The sequence below is a fragment of the Capra hircus genome, chromosome 10, assembly GCF_001704415.2.
Source record: "Capra hircus breed San Clemente chromosome 10, ASM170441v1, whole genome shotgun sequence".
Classification (NCBI taxonomy): Eukaryota; Metazoa; Chordata; class Mammalia; order Artiodactyla; family Bovidae; genus Capra; species Capra hircus.
Window position 1 is genome coordinate 87992170 of NC_030817.1, and position 24624 is coordinate 88016793.

The 24624-nt window shown below is 43.0% G+C and overlaps 1 protein-coding gene across 2 annotated transcripts in view; it reads right to left on the bottom strand.

Annotated features, from left to right (window-relative positions):
- The window catches only part of MAP2K1 (mitogen-activated protein kinase kinase 1), a 74487-nt gene extending 72015 nt beyond the window's left edge, over window positions 1-2472 (bottom strand). The window contains exon 1 of one of the 2 annotated variants that reach the window (XM_018053615.1): window positions 1973-2472. In XM_018053615.1, the coding sequence (XP_017909104.1) occupies window positions 1973-2052 (80 nt within the window). In that variant the 5' untranslated portion in view covers window positions 2053-2472. The remainder of the gene's footprint in view (window positions 1-1972) is intronic. The other variant, XM_018053617.1, reaches the window with a different exon arrangement.

A 24624-nucleotide genomic window follows, 5' to 3' on the forward strand; every position in this document is an offset into this window, starting at 1 on the left:
AATAGATCTATCATTAGACCCATTTTCACAGACAAAAAAAACTAAACCTAAGCCCTAGAGAGACCTGACCCAGATCACAAAACCACAAACTTAGCCTGACTCCGGAGTCCCACCTTGTACCCACTCTTTAGAATCTCCCAGTCCCACCAAATATATCTGCCACCAACTTCAGCATAGTTTTTTTCCTTTTTTCTTCCCTCTCCCCTTTGTAAGAACACAGTCACAATTGTAAGAACTTTGTAAGTTCTTTGTGAGTTCTTACAGTCACTTTGTAAGAACACTGGGGTCACAATTAACAACAGAATGACTACAGGTACTTCCACTCACTGCTGCGGCTTAGTTGCTTCAGTCGTGTCCAGCTCTTTGAGACCCTATGGACTGTAGCCCACCAGGCTCCTCTGTCCATGGGATTCCCAGGCAAGAGTACTGGAGTGAGCTGCCTTGCCCTTCTCCAGAGGATCTTCCTGACCCAAGGGATCCAGCCTGCATCTCTTTTGTGTCCTGCATTGGCAGGTGGGTTCTTTACCATTAGTGCCACTTGGGAAGCCCCACTTTCACTCACTACCTTCTTCCAAAATGAATGGGAGCACGATGGTCAGGACACAACATTCAGTCAGAATCCACTGTGGTCAAAATTTGTCCTGTCCTGCCCTGCTCTGGTGCTGGTGGTGGAGGTGGGGGTGATTTCAGAACTATATTAAGAGGATAAAATTCTGTACACTAAACGTGCATCGATGTATGCAAAGTTATCCACTAACCTGGACAAGTTAATACCATGCAAAACAGATACTTCAGAAAGGAGTTTGTCTGAGGAATGTGGTTGAGCTCACATCACAGGTCTGTTCACCACTGGCCTTGTGATCATTATAGGGGTGGACAGAGCCACCAAGCCAATAGGTCCCCAGGCTATTAAAATTGAGAGACAAAGGTTACAGAAATCACCAAAGGGCAGAAGGTCGAGGCCTAATCTGTTCTTTTCATCAGCTGGTTTCCTAAAGTTTCCAGGGGTGCAGGTAAGAGATTAAGAACTCTTATTAATCTTTTCTGTTTATTTCTCCAGCTCGCCAGATCCTTCTCCTTCACACAGTCCTGTTCCTTACCTAGGATACAAAAGAGTTGTGGGAACTCAGAAACATCCATGAAACAGACTCATCACTGTTTAAAGAAGTAAACTGCTGGTTCGTGATGAACACTGGAAGTTGCAGAGATGGAGCACCTTGTGTGGGATTTCCAAGAACATGGTGTCATGTCTCAGGTCCAAAATTGGGCTCATGGTCAATTAAAGCAGCCCAGGTAAGACACCGATGAGAAAAGATCTGGTGAATGAATGAAAAGTCAGATGAAGAAAAGAAAAGCAGCTCCCTTCAAAACAAGAGTCTCCAGGAAGAAGGCCAAGGAATGGGAGCCCCCAAAGTCGACAAGTAAAAAGCCTCGGGGGTGTTGGTGTACACACGTCCTCGCTGGCCTGGCAGCGGTCGCGACTAGCCACTCCCAGCCCACAGGTGTCAAGCACGAAGGTGAGGACTGCTCGCCGGCCCCAACTCCACATTCTACACCCTGAGTTGAACTCAAGACGCAGATGCGATCTTAATTTTTCCAAAACATCGGCTCCCTTCTCCCCGTTACACACCAGAATCCCAGAGAATCTAGGAGAAAGAGCTGGGGAGAGGCGGGCGATGAACCAGTGTTTATTTTTTAGGGAGAGGGAAAATGACCAGAGGTCAGGGATGACTGAAAGGGTCGGTAGAGGGGTGGGGATGGGCATCGCTACTCGTTGGGTGCACGGACTGGTCTGAGTCAGGAGCACAATCAGTGCTTAGTCACCGATACCTCGGCGGCCGGAGTTCCTCGCGCCCGGCGGCCCGAGACGTACGTGATGACCCGGACAGAGCCCCGCGCGAGGCGCACACCCGACTCGGCTTCTGCACCCCGGCCCGGGCCTCCCCAGCCCGCCCCCCACCCCAAGACTTACTCCGCCGAGCTGGTCCCGTTAACCGCGGAGCCGTCCGGGGCCGGGTTCAGCTGGATGGGCGTCGGCTTCTTCTTGGGCATTTTGGAGCCAGGAAAGGCGCTCCCAACTCTGAGGGCGGCCCCTCTAGCTTCCTCCCTCTGAGCTGCCCCGCGCCGGCCTCGCGGGGCCAAGTGAGGGCCGCAAGCCCGAAGGCTGCCTTCGGGGGGCGCGCCCTGCGCGGTCCCGTCAGGGCCAAAGGGCCAGTGGCGGTCTGGGGGAACCCCCGGCCCACTTGCTCCGTGCACAGGGAACCGAAGGGTTTCCCCGCCCGCGCAGCTCGGCAGCCCGGGATTCCCTGCCGCTCTCCCTCAGTCAGCCGGTCCCCGGGCGCGCGCACCACAACGCTGATCCAGCCACAGCCCGGGAAAGTGCGCCGCCGCCACTGCCGCGTTCCAAGCGGCTCAGCGCAGCAGTCCCAGAGACGGACTGGAGGGCGGGGGAGAGCTGGGGGAGGGCTGGGGACAGGGGAAGCCTCGCCCCCCCAATTCCAGGAGGCTGCGTTTTCCACACGCCCACCTGGCTCCGCCCCAATTGCCTCTCTGACAGCCAATGAGAGCACGCCTCGGCGGCAGATGACGCGGAAATACGTCACGGGGCGCGGCGCGCGGCCCTGGGGGCGGGGTCCGGCCCTGGCTCCACAGCGCCCTCTGCCGCCTAGAGACTCCCAGGTGGACCTACCGAGAAAGGAGGCTGTGCATCCTGGCTCCCATAGCTAGCCGAGGTGAGCTTGATCCGGTAGGTCGCCACGCGGTCTCCTCAAGTACGGTGCCTGTGGCCCCAGGGCCGAGTCACACTGATGGAGCTAAAGTAATAAAATGAATAAAGAAAAAAACCCCTTCCTGTTTCTAGAGGCAGCGTTGGGGAATGGACAACTTGTCAGGAGACTCCTTGTGTGTTGCAAATTGGCAAGTAGAAAGTTACATGTAAAGGGGTAATACTATTAGTCTGCTGACAAGGGTACAGGGAAATGAGTATTCAGTGCGGATGAGACTTTAAATTGGGGCATTTCTGAGAGCAGATTGGGAATACATCTTAAAAACCTTTTGAAAAAAGTCCTTTCAACCAATAATTCCGGTTCTATAAAACTTGAAGAAAAAAGATGTGAACAAAGAGCTTAATAAGATGAAGATGACTTGTATGATTCAAAATACACATTCAGTTCACCTCTTCCTCGTTCCCTTTCTATTCAGTCCTAAAGGCATTAGGTGTGCAAAACAAGGTAAGCATCTACACCCCGTGATCCAGAGCAGCCTGTCAGCCACCTAGCCATTTGCAATATGTAGAGGGTAAAGTTTGCTTTTCACTTTTTAGGCATTTATGCTGTTTGAAACTTTTATTATGTATACAATTTATTCAATGTAAAACATTTAATAAATTGTTTAAAGATTAACATGAGAATGTAAAATTGTGAAGATATTTTGGGAAACAGTCTGCCAGTTCCTCAGTTAAATATAGTTACCGTATGACCCAGCAATTCCACCCCTATGTGCTCAAGAGAAGTGAAAATCTAATATCCATACAAAACTTGTACACAAATTTTTATGCAAATGTATGGCAGCATTATTCATAATAGTCAAAAAATGGAGACAACCCAAATGTCCGTCAACAGATAAACAAAATGTAGCACATCCGTGCAATGGAATATAACTTGAGCATAAAAAGGAATGAAGGCTGATCTGTGCTATAGCATTCATGAACTTTGGAAACATCATGCTAAGTGAAAGAAGCCAACCACAAGATCCCACATATTTTGTTATTTAATTTACGTGAAATGTCCAGAATAAGCAACTTTATAAAGACAGAAAGTAGATTAATGATTCTTTAGGATTTGATGGGAAAGCTGAGCAAGAAACAGTAGAATGCCTGCTAACGGGTAAAAGGTCTCCAAAAACTAAGATTTTGGCATCCAGTCCCATCACTTTATGGCAAATAGATGAGCAAGAAGTAGAAACAGTGACAGGTTTTGTTTTAGCCTCCAAAATCACTGTGGATGGGGACTGTAGCCATAAAATTAAAGGATACTAGCTCCTTGGAAGAAAAGCTATGACAAACCTGGATAGCATATTAAAAAGCAGAGACATCACGTTGTCAATATAGGTTCGTATAGTCAAAGCTTTGGTTTTTCCAGTAGTCAGGTACTGATGTGAGATTCGGACCATAAGGAAGGCTGAATTCCAAAGACTTGATGCTTTTGAACTGTGGTGTTGGAGAAGACTCTTGATTGAGTCCCTTGGACAGCAAGGAGATCAAACCAGTCAGTCCTAAAGGAAATCAGTCCTGAATATTCATCAGAAGGACTTATGCTGGAGCTCCAATACTTTGGTCACCTGATACAAAGAGCCAACTCATTGGAAAACATCCTGATGTTGGGAAAGATTGAGGGCAGGAGGAGAAGGGGGCAGCAGAGGATGAGATGCTTAGATAGCATCATTGACTCAATGGACTTGAATTTGAGCAAACTCTGGGAGATAGTAAAGGACAGAAGAGCCTGGCATGCTGCATTCCACGGGATCACAGAGTCAGACGACTTTGCAACTGAACAACACCAATACCATGCAATGATATGAATGAATCTCATTTACATCCTGTTGGGTAAAATAGACACAAGAAATGCATATGTATTTATGTATCTAGCATATATATATTATACATATATTTACTCAAAACTCACAGATCTAGTCTGTGGAGGTGGAAGCTGGGATAAAGGTTATCCTTGAGGAGGAGAGGAATTGAAAGATGAATTGAAGGAGGCTTTTAAGGTGCTAGTAATGTTTGCTTTCTTGCTCTGGGTAGAGATCACAGGAAAGTGTGTTCCACTTACAATTTTTATTATCTTTCAATAAAACAATGTGTGTTCTGGACCTCTGTTACCCCTCAATAAAACAATTACTTGAGGAAAAAAAAAGAAATTTACCCAACATCACTAATTATCAAGGAAATGGAAATCAAAACCACAATGAGGTATCACCTAATACCTGTTAGAATGGCTATCATAAAAAAAAAAAAAAAAACAAAAAACAGAGATAAGTATTGGCTGCTGCTAAGTCACTTCAGTTGTGTCCGACTCTGTGCAACCCCATAGACGGCAGCCTACCAGGCTCCTCCGTCCATGGGATTTTCCAGGCAAGTACTGGCAAGGTGTGAAAAAAAAGGGAACCCCTGGGCTTTTTGGTGGGAATGCAAATTGATACATCAAAAACCCCCATAAAATTAGTGGAGTTTCTAAAAAAATGAAATTAAAAATAGATCTACCAAATGATCCAACAATTCCACTGTTGGGTATGTATCCAAAGGAATTGAGATCAGGATTTCATAGCGATCTCTGCACTCCACGTTCAACACAGCCTTATTCACAGTAGTCAAGATACGGAAACAGCCTAAGTGTCTGTCAACCGATGAACAGAGGAAGAAGACCTGGAATGGAATATGACTCAGCCATGAGATACAAGGAAATCCCGCCATTTACAGTGATGTGGATGGACCTTACTCTAAATGAGATAAGCCAGGCAGAGAAAAACAAATACTGTATGATCTCACTTGTATGTGAAATCTATAAAACCCAAACTCAGGGAAACAGTAGAGTAGAGGTTACAAGAAACTTTGGGAGAAGAAATGAGATATTGGCCAAAGGGTACAAACTTCCAGTTATAAAATTCACGAGTTCTGAGAGCCTGATATACAGTATTTATAGCTAATAATACTATAGTATATAATTGAATGTTGCTCAGAGTAAATTTTAAATGTTCTCACACAAAACAGAAATGGTCGTTATGGGACAACAAGGAAGGCTTATTTAATGCTATGGTAGAATCATTTTACTATATATAGCTTTGTCAAATCAACATTTTGTACACAAATTTATACAATGTTATATGTCAATTCAGTTTAGTCGCTCAGTCATGTCCAACCGACTCTGTGACCCCATGGATTGCAGCACACGAGGCTTCCCTGTCCATCGCCAGCACCCAGAGTTTGCTCAAACTTATGTCCACCGAGTCAGTAATGACATCCAACCATCTCATCCTCTGTCGTCCCCTTCTCCTCCTGTCTTAGGTCAATTACATCTCCATAAAACATGGGAGAAAAAGAAATCACAAGAAGACTTTTTTTCCTCTGTCAGAAAATAGGTCAGACCAGCTGAAATGTATTTTTATTTTTTCTATTTCGGTTTTTAAATTGAAAGAAAATATAGGCTTTTCTCACATTAAAACATATAGGCCTTCTGAATATTTTGTGGGTTTAAAAAAAATTATGTAACTAATGCCAGCTTAATACCGGGGAAAAAACTAGAATAGTATAAAAAGATAATAAGAACCATTCATGAAACACTGCCATTTACATTATGGAGTCCTGTGTTCATATTAGCCATGCTCACACAGTTAATATTTTAGGATCAGTGAACTTTATGATATTATCAGCCTATGAGTTTTATTTTAGCAGCAAGTCCATATTTGCTTCTTACAAATTAAGACCTTTTATTCTCTTACTATGACAAATTCAACTGGGAAATTCAAAATAAAAAAATGTCAAGTTATGGTAAACAAAAGTTAATCCATATGAGGAAATTACACCTTACGTTTTCCCCCTTTTTTTTGCCATACCCCAAGTAGCATGTGGGATCTTAGCTCCCCCACCAGAGATCAGACGCACACCCCCTGCGGTGGAAGCTTGTCGTCTTAACCACTGCACCGCCAGGGAATTTCCTTCTTCATTTTTATACCACATTTGCCTACTCTCTAGTCATGAGAGAACTCTGGCTCTTTATTAAAGGCTTTTACTATCGTTAAAACTCCCTTTGCCTATAATTCATTCTGCAAGGTGGGGCTGACTTTTGTAATGTTTAAATAAACAGCTAAGGAATATAATCCATTGTCTAGATTTTTAAGCTCCTGTGAGTTTGGCAGCTGTTTCTATTGAGTAACTGAGTGAAGGGTCACAGTAGACAGGGTAACACCTCCCTCCCCTCCCCTTTCAGAGGCAGTACATCCACTTCCTCAGTTCTAGATGTCAAACATTCCAAATGCAATGAAACCACTGGGTTATTTTGGGAGCCACATTTAATGGTCACTTGCCCTTCGTTTAAAGGAAAAGGTGCCCCAGCAAGGTGAGGGCTGATGCAATTTCAATTGCTCTCTAAGGATGTGGCTTCAACCAGACAGGATGTCAGATCTGGCACCTTTGTTTGGAGGGGAGAGGTGGTAGGGACCTCACCCTGGCCTGGCATCCGTGAGAGATGTGCTACTTTGCTTTTCTCCCTTGGGGAGCACAATGAAAGAAGATATGCTTGGGACATACCAGCTTCCTCGAGGGCAGCTGTGGGGAAGGAAGTCTTGACTTCCTTTGCAATCACAGTCCAGGATCCCGGATATTCTTAATCTCTAATCTGGTCTGAGATGAAACAAATCTTTCCCAGAACATTTATTTGAATGCTTGTCATCACTGATCAGTTTTTTTTTTTTTTTTTTTTTCCATTCTTGCTTCTACTCAATGGAAAACCCCAGCATCATCCTTTTCCTGTCAAGTGCTTTGCAAAGATTACAGGCAGGAAATTTAAAATGAGAGTGACCATTTAATCTACAGATTTGAGAGCTATGATAAAAGAATACAGGGCCTACACATGTAGAGTCATTGTAGCATCTATCAATCTTTTTATAATTCATACTCCTGCTCAGAGGCCAGGTCATCTTGTAGAGAGCTTAGAATTTGTCTAAAGAGAGTTTCATCCCCACAAATGAACAGTGGGTGACACATAGTCTCGGGTTTATGTGTGTTTTAAGATATTTTAAATTATACTGATTAGTACATCAATGTGTTTTAGCTCAGTTGGGAAAGAACCCACCTGCAACGCAGGAGACCCTGGTTTGATTCCTGGATCGGGAAGATCGTCTGGAGAAGGGATAGGCTACTCTCTCCAGTATTCTTGGGTTTCCCTTGTGGTTCAGCTGGTAAAGAATCCACCTGCAATGTGGGAGACCTGGGTTCAATCCCTGGGTTGGGAAGATCCCCTGGAGAAGGAAAAGGCTACCCACTCCAGTATTCTGGCCTAGAGAATTCTGTGGACTGTGTAGTCCATGGGGTCGCAAAGAGTCAGACACCATTGAGTGACTTTCACTTTCACTTTTCACTTCATACTCCTAGGGAGCAAGGAATCTCTTCTCTGTGATGTTCCAGATTGTTTTCATTGTACTGTCTCATAAAATATAAAATATTGTTATTGTCATTATACTGATAGCAATTTGGTATCATTGTAATTACTACTGAGCCATACTGCTATTTATTCTTGCTCCTGTGTGTGCTTTCTTTGAATAGATAGACCTTTATAACTAGATCCTTGTCTGGTACTTGATATGGGGTTTCTGTGTAAAGAGAGTGGGAGACAGTTCATTTTAGAATTTTAGAACTTGAATTAAATAGTAAAACTGAGCCTTGGAGGGTTTAGTGGTGTCCTTTGTGGTCACATAGCTAGTTAGGGGTAGAACAGGAACACATCTAATTCCCAGGTTAATGATCTTCTGGAAGCTCTTGGTACCTTGCCAAGTAATAGATAGGTACAATTTGTTTTATTTGATAGTCGTCAGGTAAGTTTGGCTGTGACATTTTCAAGTATCTCCAATTATAATAACACTAAAGATCATGTCATAAATAAGGATAATATGATTGTTCCTTTATCTACCACCTCATTCTCTAATTTTCATACTTGCCTTCAATTTCAAGTGGCTTCAAACCGTATTGGGCACAAGTTTAAAGGTTTGAGTAGATCATAATCCACGTTTTTGAGTTCTATGAATCTGAGGCCAAACTTAGAGACTGACAAAACTCAATGTCGTTCATACTTTGTTTAAAACCTGTTGGGAAAAAAAGCAATTTCATACAATGTCCATAATGCATACAGTTCAAATTTATTTTAGGGAAATAATGAGATGTGCACAAAGATTTATATATAACAGAGATGTGTATTTCAGCATTACTCATAATAACAAGCTGTAAACACAAATTAATTTTTCTTTTATACTAACTTTGTTTGCTCTCTTTCATTGAATTCAGTGTTTTTTCCCCCATTCCCCCCCTCCCCATCTTAGAAGAAAAAATCAAGAATTTGTTAACAGTAATTACCTTTAGAAAGAAAGACTTACCGAGTGGGAAGAAAAGCTTTCACTTTTCATTTTGTACTTTTAAAATTTTGTTAGATATTTCTGTCCATATAAATAAACTGCTTTATTTTTTTTTTTATTTTCTTTGAAAATGTCAACAGGTATTTCCTAGGCAGGAAGATAATGGCAATTTTTGTTTCCCTTCTTTGAATTTCTCTGTGCTAAAAAAGTAATAAATTATGTTATCTTAAGAAATTAATAAAAAAAAAGAAATTAATGTCCCAAAATAGAGGATTTTATGATCCATCTACATGATGAAACTTAGTGCATCAGTTTAAAAATCTCTCTTTAAAAGAGTAATATAACAGCAGGGGAAAATGCTGCAAAAGTAGTGACAAAGGCACTTATAAAAATTATATACATATGAGCACCATTTTATTATTAAAATACAGTGTAAATATACATGATGGATAGAGAGAGGGAGAGATTGAGAGAAAGAGAAGACAAAGGAAATATTTCAAGATGCTAACAGTGTGTATTTCTAGGAGGTAAAATTATGGAGAAGGAAATGGCAACCAACTCCAGTTTTCTTGCCCGGAAAATTCCATGGATGGAGGAGCCTGGTAGGCTGCAGTCCATGGGGTCGCGAAGAGTTGAACACAACTGAGCGACTTCACTTTGACCTTTCACTTTCATGCATTGGAGAAGAAAATGGCAACCCACTCCAGTGTTCTTGCCTGGAGAATCCCAGGGACGGGGGAGCCTGGTGGGCTGCCGTCTATGGGGTCGCACAGAGTCGGACACGACTGAAGTGACTTAGCAGCAGCAGCAGCAGTGCCTCAGAGGGCTTTCCTGGTAGCTCAGGTGGTAAAGATCCTGCCTGCAATTCAGGAGACCCCAGTTTGATTCCTGGGTTGGGAAGATCCCCTGGAGAAGGGATAGGCCACCCACTCTAGTACTCATGGGCTTCCCTGGTGGCTCAGACAGTAAAGAATCTGCCTGCAATGCAGGAGACCTGGCTTCAATCCCAGGATTGGGAAGAGCCCCTGGAGAAGGGAAAGACTACCCACCATAGTATTCTGGCCTGGAGAATCCCCATGGACAAAGGAGCCTGGCAGGCTACAGTCCACAGGGCCACAAAGAGTTGGACATGACTAAGCACAGGCACAGTGCCTCAGCTCTGTCCCTTTTTTGTCTACATTCTCTGCTATGTGCTCCAACATCTTTATGCTGATGAGTTCCCAATTTTATTACTGCTGGTCTAGACCTCTCCTCCTGGGGTTCAGACGTGAATGCGTGGTAAGTCACTTTAATTGTGTCCGACTCGTTGTGAGCTCATGAACTGTAGCCCATAAGACTCCTCTCTCCATGGGATTCTCCAAGCAAGAGTACTGCAATGGGTCACCATGCCCTCCTCCAGGGGATCTTCTGGACCCAGGAATTGAACCCACATCTCTCATGCCTCCTGCACTGGCAAGCAGGTTCTTTACCACTAGTGACATCTGGGAAGCCCCTTGAGGTTCAGACACATACAGCCAACTGCCTCCTTGGAATTTCTAATAGTTGGATGTCTCAGTGGACATCACAAACTGAAAACACTTCAACTGGAGCACTTGATTCCACTCCCTCACCCCTCTCTAACCATCTTGTTTCCTCTCTTTGAAGCACCACCCACATCCAAACTGTCAAAAAAACTGAGGAGTCCTTCCTGGCCTTGGGCTCCAGAGCCTCCGCTATGGCCCCTGTCTGACCATACCACCCACCACACTGGGAGGAGTCCTCAGGACCAAACGGTCATGCCTGCACAGAGTCTATGTCCCCTACTTCTAGACCATTCTCTGGTTCCCCAAGACTCCAGAATTTCCTGCCCAAACAGTGCAGGGCCTCTTTCCCTGGTCCACCTTCCTGAGAACAGAGTGACATCCTGCACCCAGGCGTAGACTCCCCCAGGCCCAAGAGGGGCCAAGGAACTATTTGAGGAGGTGTGGTTCACGCACCTGGGGTGAAGGCCCTTGCAGCATATGATAGAGTGGGAGGGGTGGAGAGAAGGGGCAGCAGCAAGAAGAAGGCTAGGGGCCAGCTCTTCCCATGGTGCATTCTGGCACTCTAGGGAATTTCAGAAATCTCAGTTCCAACCTGGACTTCCATATTGGTTTGAAAGTATATTTCTCAAGATAGGAGGCAGAGCATATTTTATTTGATGACCTGAAGCTTCATGTATCATTTTTGCATAAGTAAGCATTTGGTATTGGGTGTCCACGTGGCCTCTTGCCAAACATCAGGGGCGGGGCTGCCTATAAGCTCTGTCTCCCAAACATAAGAATCCTAACTGGCCCTCTGCTTTCCCTCTGGTTTCCTGAAAGTCCATTCTCCAAAGAGCAGCTCAAGGATCTTTACAAATATGCATTAGTCTCTGTTCAAGGCCCACCGGTGGCTCCAGTTCAAAACCCTCATGAGACTTTTCAGCTCTGCCTCCATCAGACCTCACCTCGTTCTACTTTCCCACTGAGTCACCAAACTCTGGCCACCGTGACCTTCTTTCCTCCTTCTGAGCACAGATGTTGCTCCTGTTTACCCAGTGTGGAGGCCCTATGCTTGGCCGCCTGCTTCTTGCTACGCACACTGTGTCCGAGTGTCACTTCCTCATCCTCACTACATTGTCCCTGTAGGCACTCTCTGGCACAATACCACTTTGTTTTCTTCTTTATCTTCTTTGTTTATTTACTGGCTTATTTTTTGGTTCCCTGTTGGTTAACCTCATCTGTTGTACTGGCCATTTTGTCACTGGCTCTAGGCATATAGACCTGGCGTATAGACAGACAATCAGTAAATATTTGTTAAATGGATAAATCTGTCCCTTCTCTTTTTTAACAGATCCAGTAAACAATGTCTGCTGCTGCTAAGTCGCTTCCATTGTGTCCGACTCTGTGTGACCCCATAGACGGCAGCCCACCAGGCTCCCCCGTCCCTGGGATTCTCCAGGCAAGAACACTGGAGTGGGTTGCCATTTCCTTCTCCAATGCATGAAAGTGAAAAGTGAAAGTGAAGTCGCTCAGTCGTGTCTGACTTTTAGCGACCCATGGACTGCAGCCCACCAGGGTCCTCCATCCATGGGATTTTCGAGGCAAGAGTACTGGAGTGGGGTGCCATTGCCTTCTCCATGTCTAAGGGCATATAAATTAAGTACCACGATTCAGTGTGATCTCTGCTTTATGGAAAAGCTTGGGTCACAGTACAGATCAACAGTGAATAATAAACCATAGCCAGGGCTCGTGTCTCACCTACCCAGGCTCTTTCCATAGCAATGGGTTACCTGCCTGAGGGTTCACTGAAACCAAAGAATCTGGCCTCCTTATGTATTTTTCTATAGTCTTTGTAAAACTATCTATTGAATCGCCCTGTTATAGAGAAGGAAAAATCCTTCTCGAGTTTCTGAAAAGCTCCATCTGTGATGTACTACAATGCCTTCTTTTTTTACCCTTTTCTTTTTGGCTGCACCTCATGGCGTGTAGAACTTCCCCAACCAGGAATTGAACCCAGGCCCCCTGTGTTGTAAGCACAGAGTATTAATCACTGGACCACCAGGAAAGCCCCCAGGCAAAACCTTCTTAAAAAAAGAACTATTTCCAGGCTTTCACTCAAAACTTCCTTTCATAACTTTTCTGTCCTCATAGGCAATAAAAAAATATGTGCTTTTTTTCACATGAAATCAGTTTGTTTTACTTCAAGCCTTTTAGCCATTTGCAATGTAAACTTAAAAAGAAGCATTCTTATTTTGAAGGATTAAGACTATTGATTATAAAATGAAATAATCAGTTAATTCACATGGTCCTTCTTATTCCTCTTATTCTAACAATTGTGGTACTTCCTTTTTTTGTTTGGTTTTGGCTTCGTTTTATTTGTGTTAAGATACCCAAAAAATGAAGAAAAAAACTGATTACCCCTTTACTCTCTGTAAGGTGCTGGGCCGTGCTTAGTTGCTTGTTGTGTCCGACTCTCCATGACCCCATGGACTGTAGTCTACCACGCTTCACTGTCCATGGGGATTCCTCAGGCAAGAATACTGGAGTGGGTTGCCATGCCCTCCTCCAGGGGATCTTCCCTGCCCAGGGATTCAAACCCAGGTCTCCCACATTGCAAGACATTCTTTACTGTCTGAGCCACCAGGGAAGCCCTTCTATAAGGTAACAGGTCCCAAATTCAGTGCTATATACCCTTTAGAACTGGGAACTCAATAAATACATTCAAATTAGTTTAAATTCTATTGAGGAAATTTTCTTCTATATTTTTAAAACATTTTTTATACTTTAAGATTTTTTTTTTTTTACAGATCTATTGAGACATAATCATATGATAGGTGGCATACATGGAAAGGATAACACTTGAACAATTTTGACATATGTGGACAAACCATCACCACAATCATGATAATAAACACATCCGCTACCTCCCAACAGTTTCCTTGTGCTCCTTCAGAATCCTGCCCCTCTGCATCTGCCCATTGCCCCTACTATAATTTTCATTTTTAAAAATTTTATTTATTTTACATTTTATTGAAGGGGCTTCCCTGATGGCTCAGACAGTAAGGAATCTGCTTGCAGTGCAGGAAACCCAGGTTTGATCCCTGGATCAAGAAGATCCACTGGCGATCCAGTATTCTTGCCTGGAGAATTCCATGGACAGAGGAGCCTGGCAGGCTATGGTCCCTGGAGTCGCAAAGAGTCGGACACCACTGAGCAACTAACTCTCTTCACTTTCGTAGTTGAATTACTAGGTTGTGTTTAATTTCTACTGTTCAACAGTGACTCAATTATGCATATTTTTTTCATTATGGCTTATCCTGGGATATTGAATATAATTCCCTGTGCTATACAGTAGGACCTTTTTTATCTATCCTGTATATAACTAGAATTTTGTATTAATGGAATTGTATGGTATGTACTCCTTAATGTGCTTTTTATTGAGGAGGGATTGTCTGGCTTCTTTCATACTTGCTGAGGTTTACCCATGTAGTTGTGCGTGTCAGTAGTTCATTGATTGCTAAGTAGTAAGTCATTTTATTGGTACATCACAATTAGTTTATTCACCTTTTGATGGATATTACAAATAAAGCTTCTATAAACATTGTTACATGTATATGTTTTCATTTCTCTCTAGATACCCAAGAGTACAATGGCTGGGTCACATGGTAGGTGTATGTTGAACTTTTAAAGAAATTTCAAAACTATTTTCCAAAGTGTTTAAACTATTTTAGGGAATTCCCTAGTGGTCCAGTGGATGGAAATCTGTGCTTTCACTGCTGAGGGCCCTAGTTCAATCTCTGGTTGGGGAACTAAGATCCCACAAGCTGTATGGCACAGATTTTAAAATTTTTTAAATAAATAAAAATACAATACAGTGAATTTTTTAAAGCTATTTTACGTTTCATCAGCAACATAGGGGAGTTCCAGGTATTCTACATCTTTGCCAGAATCGGATATGATTAGTCCTTTAAAGTCTGTGTCATTCTAATAGATGCATACTAGTACCTCATTGTGGTTTTAATTGATACGTTTCAACTGACTAATGTGGGCTTCCCAGGTGGCTCAGTGGTAAAGAATCCACCTGCCAGTTCATTGAGATGCAGGGGATGCAGGTTTGATTCCTAGGTTGGGAAGATCCCATGGAGAAGGAAATGGCAACCCACTAGCAGACTCGACCGAGCGACTGGGCATACACACACTGACTAATGATTCTGAGCATTTTTTTATATGCTTACTTGATATCCATATATATTTGTTGGTGATGTGAATATTTAAATCTTTTGCCCATTTTTAAATGGGTTGTTTGTCTTATTATTGAGGTTTGCTTTTTTAAAAGTTCTTTATGTACTTTAGATAAAAATCCTTTGTCAAATATGTGATTTGCAGCTCCCTGGTGGCTCAGGTGGTAAAGAATCTGCCTGCAATTTAGGAGACGCAGGTGCGATCCCCGAGTAGGGAAGATCCCCTGGAGAAGGGAATGGGAACCCACTCCAGTGTTCTTGCCTGGAGAATTCCATGGACAGAGGAGCCTAGTGGCCTACATTCCATGGGGTTGCAAAGAGTTGGGCACGACTGAACAACTAACATTTTCACACTTTCACATTCTCCTTGCCTGAGGTTTGTCTTTTCTTTTTTTTTTGAAGAGGGAAAGTTTTTCATTTTGATGAAGTTGGGGTTTTTTTTGGTATTCTATCTTGGAAACTTTTACCATTCAAATGCCATCAGGATGGAGAAGGGAATGGCAACCCACTCCAGTATTCTTGCCTGGGAAATTCCATGGACAGAGGAGCCTGGCAGGCTACAGTCCATGGGGTCACAACGAGTCGGACACGACTGAGCAACCAACACTTTCTGAGGGTGTGACAATGACCAAATACGTCTCCGCCCTCGTGGAACTGACATTCCAGGGGAGGAGACAGACAGTCAACAGAATTGAGAAGTAAGGGATGTAGAGTTAGACCATGATCAGTCCTCTAAATAAAGCAGAGAGGGGGCCTACGAGGGTAAGGAATAATGGCATTTGAGAGCCTACTCCCTGGAGTGGAATTCACGATTGGAAGCGTGGGCCGGCCCCCAGCTGCCATCAGGTCGTCCCATTCTGGATGACGGCACTAGTGAACAGCCACCTCTTGGTTTCCTCCACCAACTTTAGGTTGACAACTAGATATAATTTTCTGAATTTTCCCACGTGTATAGGATCTATTTATCACCCTTAATCATTTACCATTTAAAAGCTGGTGTCAACCTTATTTTTTATTCTTTGTAATATTGGGGGAAGTAAGATTTTATCATTGCCTTTGTGTATGTTTTTCTACATTCTGGTTTTTAGAAAATAATCTTCAGAAACATTTTTTTAATATTCAGATACACATCAATTCAAGAAATATTTTTCAAATACCTATTTTATATAAGGGTTTAATAAAATAATGACACCTGCTGTACTTGAATGGGCATAGAAAATAGGAGCTAAACGTGATGCAGTGGAGAAGGTAACAAGGCCCATCAAGGCAGTTCAGGTAATGTGAGTGAGGCTTATAGGCTGATGGTCACAGGAAAGAGCAGTTATTTACCCTCACTTTTTTTGTTTTCTTTATATTGAGGGAGCAGAGAATCAGGGAGGAATATATGGAAGCAGTACTATTTGAACAGGACCTTGGAATGTTCTGGGGTTTTTTTCTGATGGTATGTTAATTCTTCAGAATTCAGAAATGTATGTTTCTTCCTTGATGGAATGAAGATGCTATTCTTTGTTTTTTTCCCTACTTTTAAAATATCAATAGTTTTAAAAATATGCTTAAAATGTAGACTTGTTCAAATTTGTCTTCATGCTGATAGCTATTAATAAATAACCCAATAGTATTTACTAAAAAAAAAAAAAAAAAACAAATGCCATCAGGAAAATTTTTTTTCATGTTTTGAATAACATCTCTTAAGCCTTGAGTCTTCAAAATATACTCCTGGGCCATGAAAACACTTAAGGAAGAGCTCCCTCACCTGGTGAAAGTGCTCTTTAAAGCATCTGAACCTAAAACATTTTAAAATTATGAGTGTCAAAAGTAATCTAAAACATTTTTCTTTTTTTCAAATATTTTTTCAGAAGTGCAAAATACCTTACTATTAGGAACACAGAAGAAATAATTTTAAAAATGTGAGATGTGAAAGTCAAATATTGCTGGTTCAATCTGTAAGATGACTTGCTTCTAGTCCACAGCACACCTGGAGTATACTTTCTTATCATTATTCTTTTCCATGACATTCTGTTTGAATGGAGGTGAAGAACATTTTACTACCTTAATCAATAGCACTAAAGTCCTCTTAGGAAAAGAAGAATTCTTGCTGGGAAGAATACTGTATTTTAATAAGTGCTTGAAATTGGTGAACACCCACAGACGCTGCCTCCTATCCCTATCCTGAGGGTGTCGACTGGCGCCAAGCTTAAGAAAATGGAAGCATGTTTTTCATAACAGAGGAGATGGGAAGGAGAGAGAAAAGTGGAGAAAGGGGCACGGAGATAAAAGCTTTGCCAGATAACGATGTAACCCTTTTCTAAGAATCCCACAAAGTGGGGCATATCTATTGAATGAGTGACTTTTACTGTTATAACTGTAGAAAGAGCTTAAACTGAGACAATTCAGAACAGAAATAACATGTGAGATTCAGGAGTTCAGAGTCCCAGATGACCCTGGGGATCTTGGTCTCACTGGGATTTACAAAAATCTTGGGAAGGGCCTCAACTTCCACAGAAAGTGAAGTGATGGGTATTTGAGTTCATCGTACTTGACCTCTGAGGAGTAAGGAGACTTCAGTTGATATCCTGGACCTTTGCATGGTACAACCTCCAATATCACAAATTTAAAACACTCTATCCTTTGACCAAAATGGTCAGTGACATGAAGAGATCTTAAATCCCTGTCCAGGAATTGAACCTGGGTAGCCTGGATGAAAGCTGGGAATCCTAGCCATCAGATCAGCAAAGGAGAGAGACAAGGGGATCTTTGTCCCCAGTGAAAAATGCATTTCTCAAGGAGGCAAAAACTGAAAATGCAGGTGCAAAGTTTATCATTAGAGATATACCACAACAACACGTGGGAAAGCACACAGAGAAACAATTTATCTAGTTAAGACAGAAGCAAGACAGACATGTACACCCAGAGAGAAAGGCTGTGGGCATCCCCTCAAGCAAGGAGGAGTGCAGTAGAGAGTCAATTAAGTCATTTATATAAGGCAGTTCTTCTGAGTCTTTATCTTCCCTTTGGCCAATTGTCTGGTTTCTTTTTCCACACCTGACCTGTCCTAGGACCCTCCCTGACATGTGTGGGCAACATTTTCTCAAGGTGGATTTCAGCCCAGAGGCCTATGGGATCGCATATTAGCATCACATATTGTGGAGCGGTGCCCTCTCCTTTTGACCCTCAAGGAGCCTTTCTGCACATATGAAATGTCTCCCCTGCTTCAAGGATGGAAAATATGTGACCTCCTGATCCTTTACTCAAACAAGATTTAGCCTCTCTCTGTTACTACCACACTGTTATCTTAAGGAGTCCACAGGAGACAAAGCCTGGCTATTTACTCTGTTTCAGTTGTTAATTCCGTTTCAGAGAGCAAACAGGAGGCTGGTTGTAAATATCTAACCTGGAACGCACCTATTACCCGTTTCAATAAATGCACACAGGAGGCCAATTGTAAGCGTCCAGCCAGAAGGCCCTCTTTTTCTTATCCCAAGAAATGTAAACAGAAATCCAGTTGCAAATGCCTAGCCTGGGGCCTCTCTGTCTCTGTCTCAGCCTTACTTGCTCGAGTGCTCTCCTGGAAACAAACCATAGGCTCCCCCTAGAGCGCAACTTCATTCAAGTCCCCACCTCCACTCAGTCTCCTTCGGTATTACTCCATCCAGTTCAGACTTTAAGGTTTATCACTTCCTGCAAATACTTCAAATCCCTTGTCCCTTTTTCCTTCCGTTGCACTTACCTATGAAAACTTCAGCCATGGAGTGACTTAATCATCTTCTGTGATCCTTAACTTCCTATTAAAAACCTAATAACACACCTATACCTAAATCCTCCATCCTGCATATTAGAGTGGAGAGAAGTGTTGCCATCAAAGGCTATCTCCTTCTGAGACTTTCCTGGTGGTCCAGTGATTAAGAGTCCATGCTTCCAATGCAGGGGGCATGAGTTCAGTCCCTGGTGGGGGAACTAAGATCCCACATACTGTGCCGTGGGGCAGAAAAAAATAAAATAAAATCTCAAAGGCTAGCCCTTCCACCTGTCTGCTCAAGGTCTTTGTTCATTTGATATATATAAAAACACATATGTAACAATACATATCTACGAATACATATATAAGAATCTAAATAGTACTGTTCTGCTCAGAGCTGCAAAAAACCTCACACCATTTCAAATGTTTACCAATAAGAGAATAGTTAAATAAATTGTTATACATTCAGTAAAGAATCATATAGAGCAGTAAAAAATTTTCTAAACTACACCTGTGTGAAAGAACCCAGAAGAATCACCGGACAAAATATGAAATTAGGATAGTAAGCCCAAGCAGACTGCCTACAGTTTGATATACTTTTTTTATAAAACTCAAAACAAGCAATATTGGACAATATATTGCTTATATTGTTCAGGCCTATAACTATATACAAAAACTATTTTTAAAAGGAATGACAGATACAAAATTCAGGATAATGGTGATCTCAGGAGGAAGGAGGATCAGAGAAGGGATAAAAAGATATAAGATGTTGGTATGCATGACAAACAGAAGGGGAAAAAGTGGAAGTAGTGACGGATTTCCTCTTCTTGGGCTCCAAAATCACCGTGGACAGTGACTAGCAGCCATGAGATCAGAAGACGACTGCTTCTTGGCAGGAAAGCGATGACAAACCTAGACAGTGTGTTGAAGAGCAGAGACATTACTCTGCCAAAAAAGATCCGGATGGTCAAGGCTACGGTCGCCCCAGTGGTCACGATGGTTGTGAGAGGTGGACGGTAAAGAAGGCAGACTGCCAAAGAATTGATGCCTTCGAACTGTGGTACTAGAGAAGACTCCTGAAAGTCCCTTGGACAGCAAGATCAAACCAGTCAATCTTAGGGGAGATTAGCCCTGAATATTCACTGGAGGGACTGATGCTGAAACTTAAGCTCGAGTATCTTGGTCATCTGATGTGAACATTTGACTCATTTCCTTGATGCTCGGAAAGATGGAGGGGAGAAGGAGAAGAGGGCATCAGAGGCTGAGGTGGCTGGACAGCATCACTAATGCAATCAACATGAACTTGGGCAAACTCCGGGAGAAGGTGAGGGACAGGAAGGCCTGGTGTGCTGCAGTCAGTGGGGTCACAGAGAATCAGACATGACTAGATGACTGAATAACAACGACAATAAGATGTTGGCTAGTTCTTAGATTGGAAGGTATGGTCACAGATTTGTATATTATTGTGCTTTGTAATATACATAAACATTATATATTATTCTGTCAAGTCAAGTGTCAAGTGAAGTCGCTCATTCGTGTCCGACTCTTTGCAACCCCATGGACTGTTGCCCTCCAGGCTCCTCTGTCCATGGGATTTTCCAGGCAAGAGTACTGGAGTGGGTTGCCATTTCCTTCTCCAGGGGATCTTCCCAACCCAGGGATCGAACCCGGGTCTCCCATATTGTAGTTTTTCTGTAGACATCAAATATTATGTAAAAACAATATTTAAAACCTTTCAGGAGCTATGAAAAAAATTATGATGTGATCTCTCCATTTAATATAGCTATCCCACCTTTATTTCCCCAAATTTTTTTTTTTTGCGGGGGTGAGGGCGGGTGGCGGGGGCTTCCCTTATGGCTCAGATGGTAAAGAATCTGCCTGCAATGTGGGAGACCATGGGTTCAATCCCTGGGTCGGGAAGATATCCTGGAGAAGGGAATGGCAATCCACTCCAGTATTCTTGCCTCTGAGAAGGCGATGGCACCCCACTCCAGTACTCTTGCCTGGAAAATCCCATGGATGGAGGACCCTGGTAGGCTGTAGTCCATGGGGTTGCGAAGAGTCAGACACGACTGAGCGACTTCACTTTCACTTTTCACTTTCATGCATTGGAGAAGGAAATGGCAACCTACTCCAGTGTTCTTGCCTGGAGAATCCCAGGGACGGGGGAACCTGGTGGGCTGCCGTCTATGGGGTCACACAGAGTCAGACACAACTGAAGTGACTTAGCAGCATTCTTGCGTGGAGAATTCCATGGACAGTGGAGCCTGGGGGGGGGTTTAGTCCATGGGGTCACAAAGAGTCAGACAATACTGAGTAACTAACACTTTCTTTTCAACATTTTTTATGCTTGTGCTATTTCTCTTATTTTAGGGCACCTTCACATACTTCTATCCAAATCTTACCTAATTCCAAGACTCTGGTCAAGTTCCAGATCTTTCCAGAAGTCTTCATCAACTTCTCCAGCTCTTGTTCATCTTTATTTAGCACTTAACGTTTGGATTAAGCAAATCAGCATTTAACGACATTCTGTCTTCTGTCATTTAAAATCGGTCCATGTATGTTAGGATTCTTCACTGCAAATAACAGAATCTGGTATCAGTTCAGTTCAGTAGCTCAGTCGTGTCCGACTCTTTGCGACCCCATGGACTGCAGGACGCCCGGCTTCCCTGTCCATCACCAATTCCTGGAGCTTACTCAAACTCATTTCCATCGAGTCGGTAATGCCATCCAACCATCTCATCCTCTGTCATCCCCTTCTCCTCCCACCTTCAATCTTTCCCAGCATCAGGGTCTTTTCCAATGAGTCAGTTCTCATCAGGTGGCCAAAGTATTGGAGTTTCAGCTTCAGCATCAGTCTTTCCAATAAATATTCAGGACTGATTTCCTTTAGGATGGACTGGTTGGATCTTCTTGCTGTCCAAGAGACTCTCGAGAGTCTTCTCCAACACCACAGTTCAAAAGCATCAATTCTTTGGCACTCAGCTTTCTTTATGGTCCAACTCTCACATCCATACATGACTACTGGGAAAACCATAGCTTTGACTAGATGGACTTTGTTGGCAAAGTAATGTCTCTGCTTTTTAATAAGCTGTCTAGGTTGGTCATAACTTTTCTTCCAAGGAGCAAGTGTCTTTTAATTTCATGGCTGCAGTCACCATCTGCAGTGATTCTGGAGCCCCCCAAAATGAAATCTGTCACTGTTTCTATTGTTTCCCCATCTATTTGCCATGAAGTGATGGGACTGGATGCCATGATCTTAGTTTTCTGAATGGTGAGTTTTAAGCCAGCTTTTTCACTCTCCTCTTTCACTTTCATCAAAAGGCTCTTCAGTTCTTCCTCACTTTCTGCCATAAGGGTGGTATCATTTGCATATCTGAGGTTATTTATATTTCTCCCAGCAATCTTGATTCCAGCTTGTGCTTCATCCAGCCCAGTGTTTCTCATGATATATTCTGCATAGAAGTTAAATAAGCAGGGTGACAATGTACAGCCTTGACCTACTCCTTTCCCAATTTGGAACCAGTCTATTGTTCCATGTCCAGTTCTAACTGTTGCTTCTTGACCTGCATACAGATTCCTCAGGAGGCAGGTCAAGTGGTCTGGTATTCCCATCTGTTGAAGAATTTTCCACAGTTTATTGTGATCCACACAGTCAAAGGCTTTGGCGTAATCAATAAAGCAGAAATAGATGTTTTTCTGGAACTCTCTTGCTTTTTCGAAGATCCAGCGGATGTTGGCAACTTGATCTCTGGTTCCTCTGCCTTTTCTAAATCCAACTGGAACATCTGGAAGTTTATGGTTTACATACTGTTGAAGTCTGACTCATTATTAGTAGTTTAAACAGAAAAGAAATTTATTAAAGGATGCGGATGGCTCCTAGAGCCTCTGAGTGGTCAGGAAATGAGGTTTGCCAGCTGACAGGCTAGTGTCAGAACTGTGCTGGTCCCCTACTCTAGTGCAGACCCTACTGGCGCCACCACTGGGCAAAAGCGGACTTGTCCTCTCACCACTGACCCTGGGCACGTGACTACTAGCACCTCTAGCCTCGCTGCCCTTGGAAGCTGGTTTCTCTCTTTTTTATTTTTTTTCCAGAATGGACTGCAAGCAGTGCCGCCATCTTCACTTCACCCTATTCTGACCTGAAGCCTATTTAGTTGCGGAGCTGGGGTACACAAGATGTATCTAATTGTGTGGGACCCTGAGAAGATGAGTTTTTCACTGCCAAATAGAAAGTATGTTTTGAAGGTTATCTTACCAATTTGGTTTATTACCTAAAACACATAACACTCAATAAATACCTGTTGATTTATTACTCTTCAGTATCTTGCATTAAAACAATACCTTTGGAATCAGCTAATCTATACATTTTGTCTTACAAAGGAGCAAACAAAGCAATAAAGTGATCTGATGGTGGTCAGACTTTTAGCTCGTGGCGGAGCTGATGTTACGGTTGGAGGATGATGTGAATGAATGTGTTAGTCGTTCTTCTGTCCATGGAATTCTCCAGGCAAGAATACTGGAGTAGGCAGCCATTCCCTTCTCCAGGGGATGTTCCCAACCCAGGGATAAAATACAAGTCTCCCACATTGCAGGCAGACTCTCTGCCATCTGAGCCGCCAGGGAAGCCATAAAGTCCAGGAGAAATTCCCAAGGTATAATACAGTGATGTAATGGGTTTCTTGTGCTGAAATTGCTTACATGCCTTACTGTGAAAGTACTAGCTATTTATCTTCTTAATATTTTGGGCAACACTCTAATTTCCCAGATTTGAAAAATAAAAGCACTAGCTTATTTTTTTCTATTTTATTATTTGTGGCAGTCTACTAATTTTCCCCCAACATCTTTTCACCCCTTCTTCCACAGTAATAGAAGCCCTGAGTTTTTACTGGGCCATGGTAACCAAGAATAAAGACTATATTCCCAGTTTCTTTTGCAGCTGTGTGTGGCCATGGGTTTACGTTCTGGATGTAACCACAATTGTCGTATGCAACTTCTGGGAAATGTTCTTAGAAATGTTGAGTCATGCCCTTTTCTCTTTCCTCCTCCCTGCTGATTGGAATGCAGTTGGAGCTGTAGAAGCCATTTCAGATGATGTGGTGAACTTGAGAATGGAATGCTCTTGTGGTAAAGCAAGAAGATAGGATACCAGTTTCCTGACACCATGGAGCATCATACCAACAACGAACTTACTACCTCCCAACTTCTTGTATGTGAGAGACAAACTTTCTACCTTGTTTATTGTTATTTTAGTTTATTTCATTTATTTTAGCTTTTTCCCCCTGTTATTTGTAGCTGGCCAAATCCTAATTAATAATCCCTGGGCTGGGGAAACAGTGGAAACAGTGGCTGACTTTATTTTTCTGGGCTCCAAAATCACTGTGGATGGTGATTGCAGCCATGAAACTAAAAGACGCTTGCTCCTTGGAAGGAAAGTTATGATCAACCTAGATAGCATATTCGGAGAAGGCAATGGCAACCCACTCCAGTACTCTTGCCTGGAAAATCCCATGGACGAAGGAGCCTGGTGGGCTGCCGTCTATGGGGTCGCAAAGAGTCGGACATGACTGAAGCAACTTAGCAGCAGCAGCAGCAGCAGCAGACAGCATATTAAAAAGCAGAGATATTACTTTGCCAACAAAGATCCATCTAGTCAAGGCTATGGTTTTTCCAGTAGTCATGTACGGATGTGAGAATTGGACTATAAAGAAAGCTGAGTGCGGAAGAATCGATGCTTTTGAACTGTGGTGTTGGAGAAGACTCTTGAGAGTCCCTTGGACTGCAAGGAGACCCAAGCAGTCCATCCTAAAGGAGATCAGTCCTGAGTGTTCATTGGAGGGACTGATGCTGAAGCTGAAACTCCAATACTTTGGCCACCTGATGCAGAGAGCTGACTTATTTGAAAAGACTCTGATGCTGGGAGGGATTGGGGGCAGGAGGAGAAGGGGATGACAGAGGATGAGATGGCTGGATGGCATCACTGACTCAATGGACATGAGTTTGGGTGGACTCCGGGAGTTGG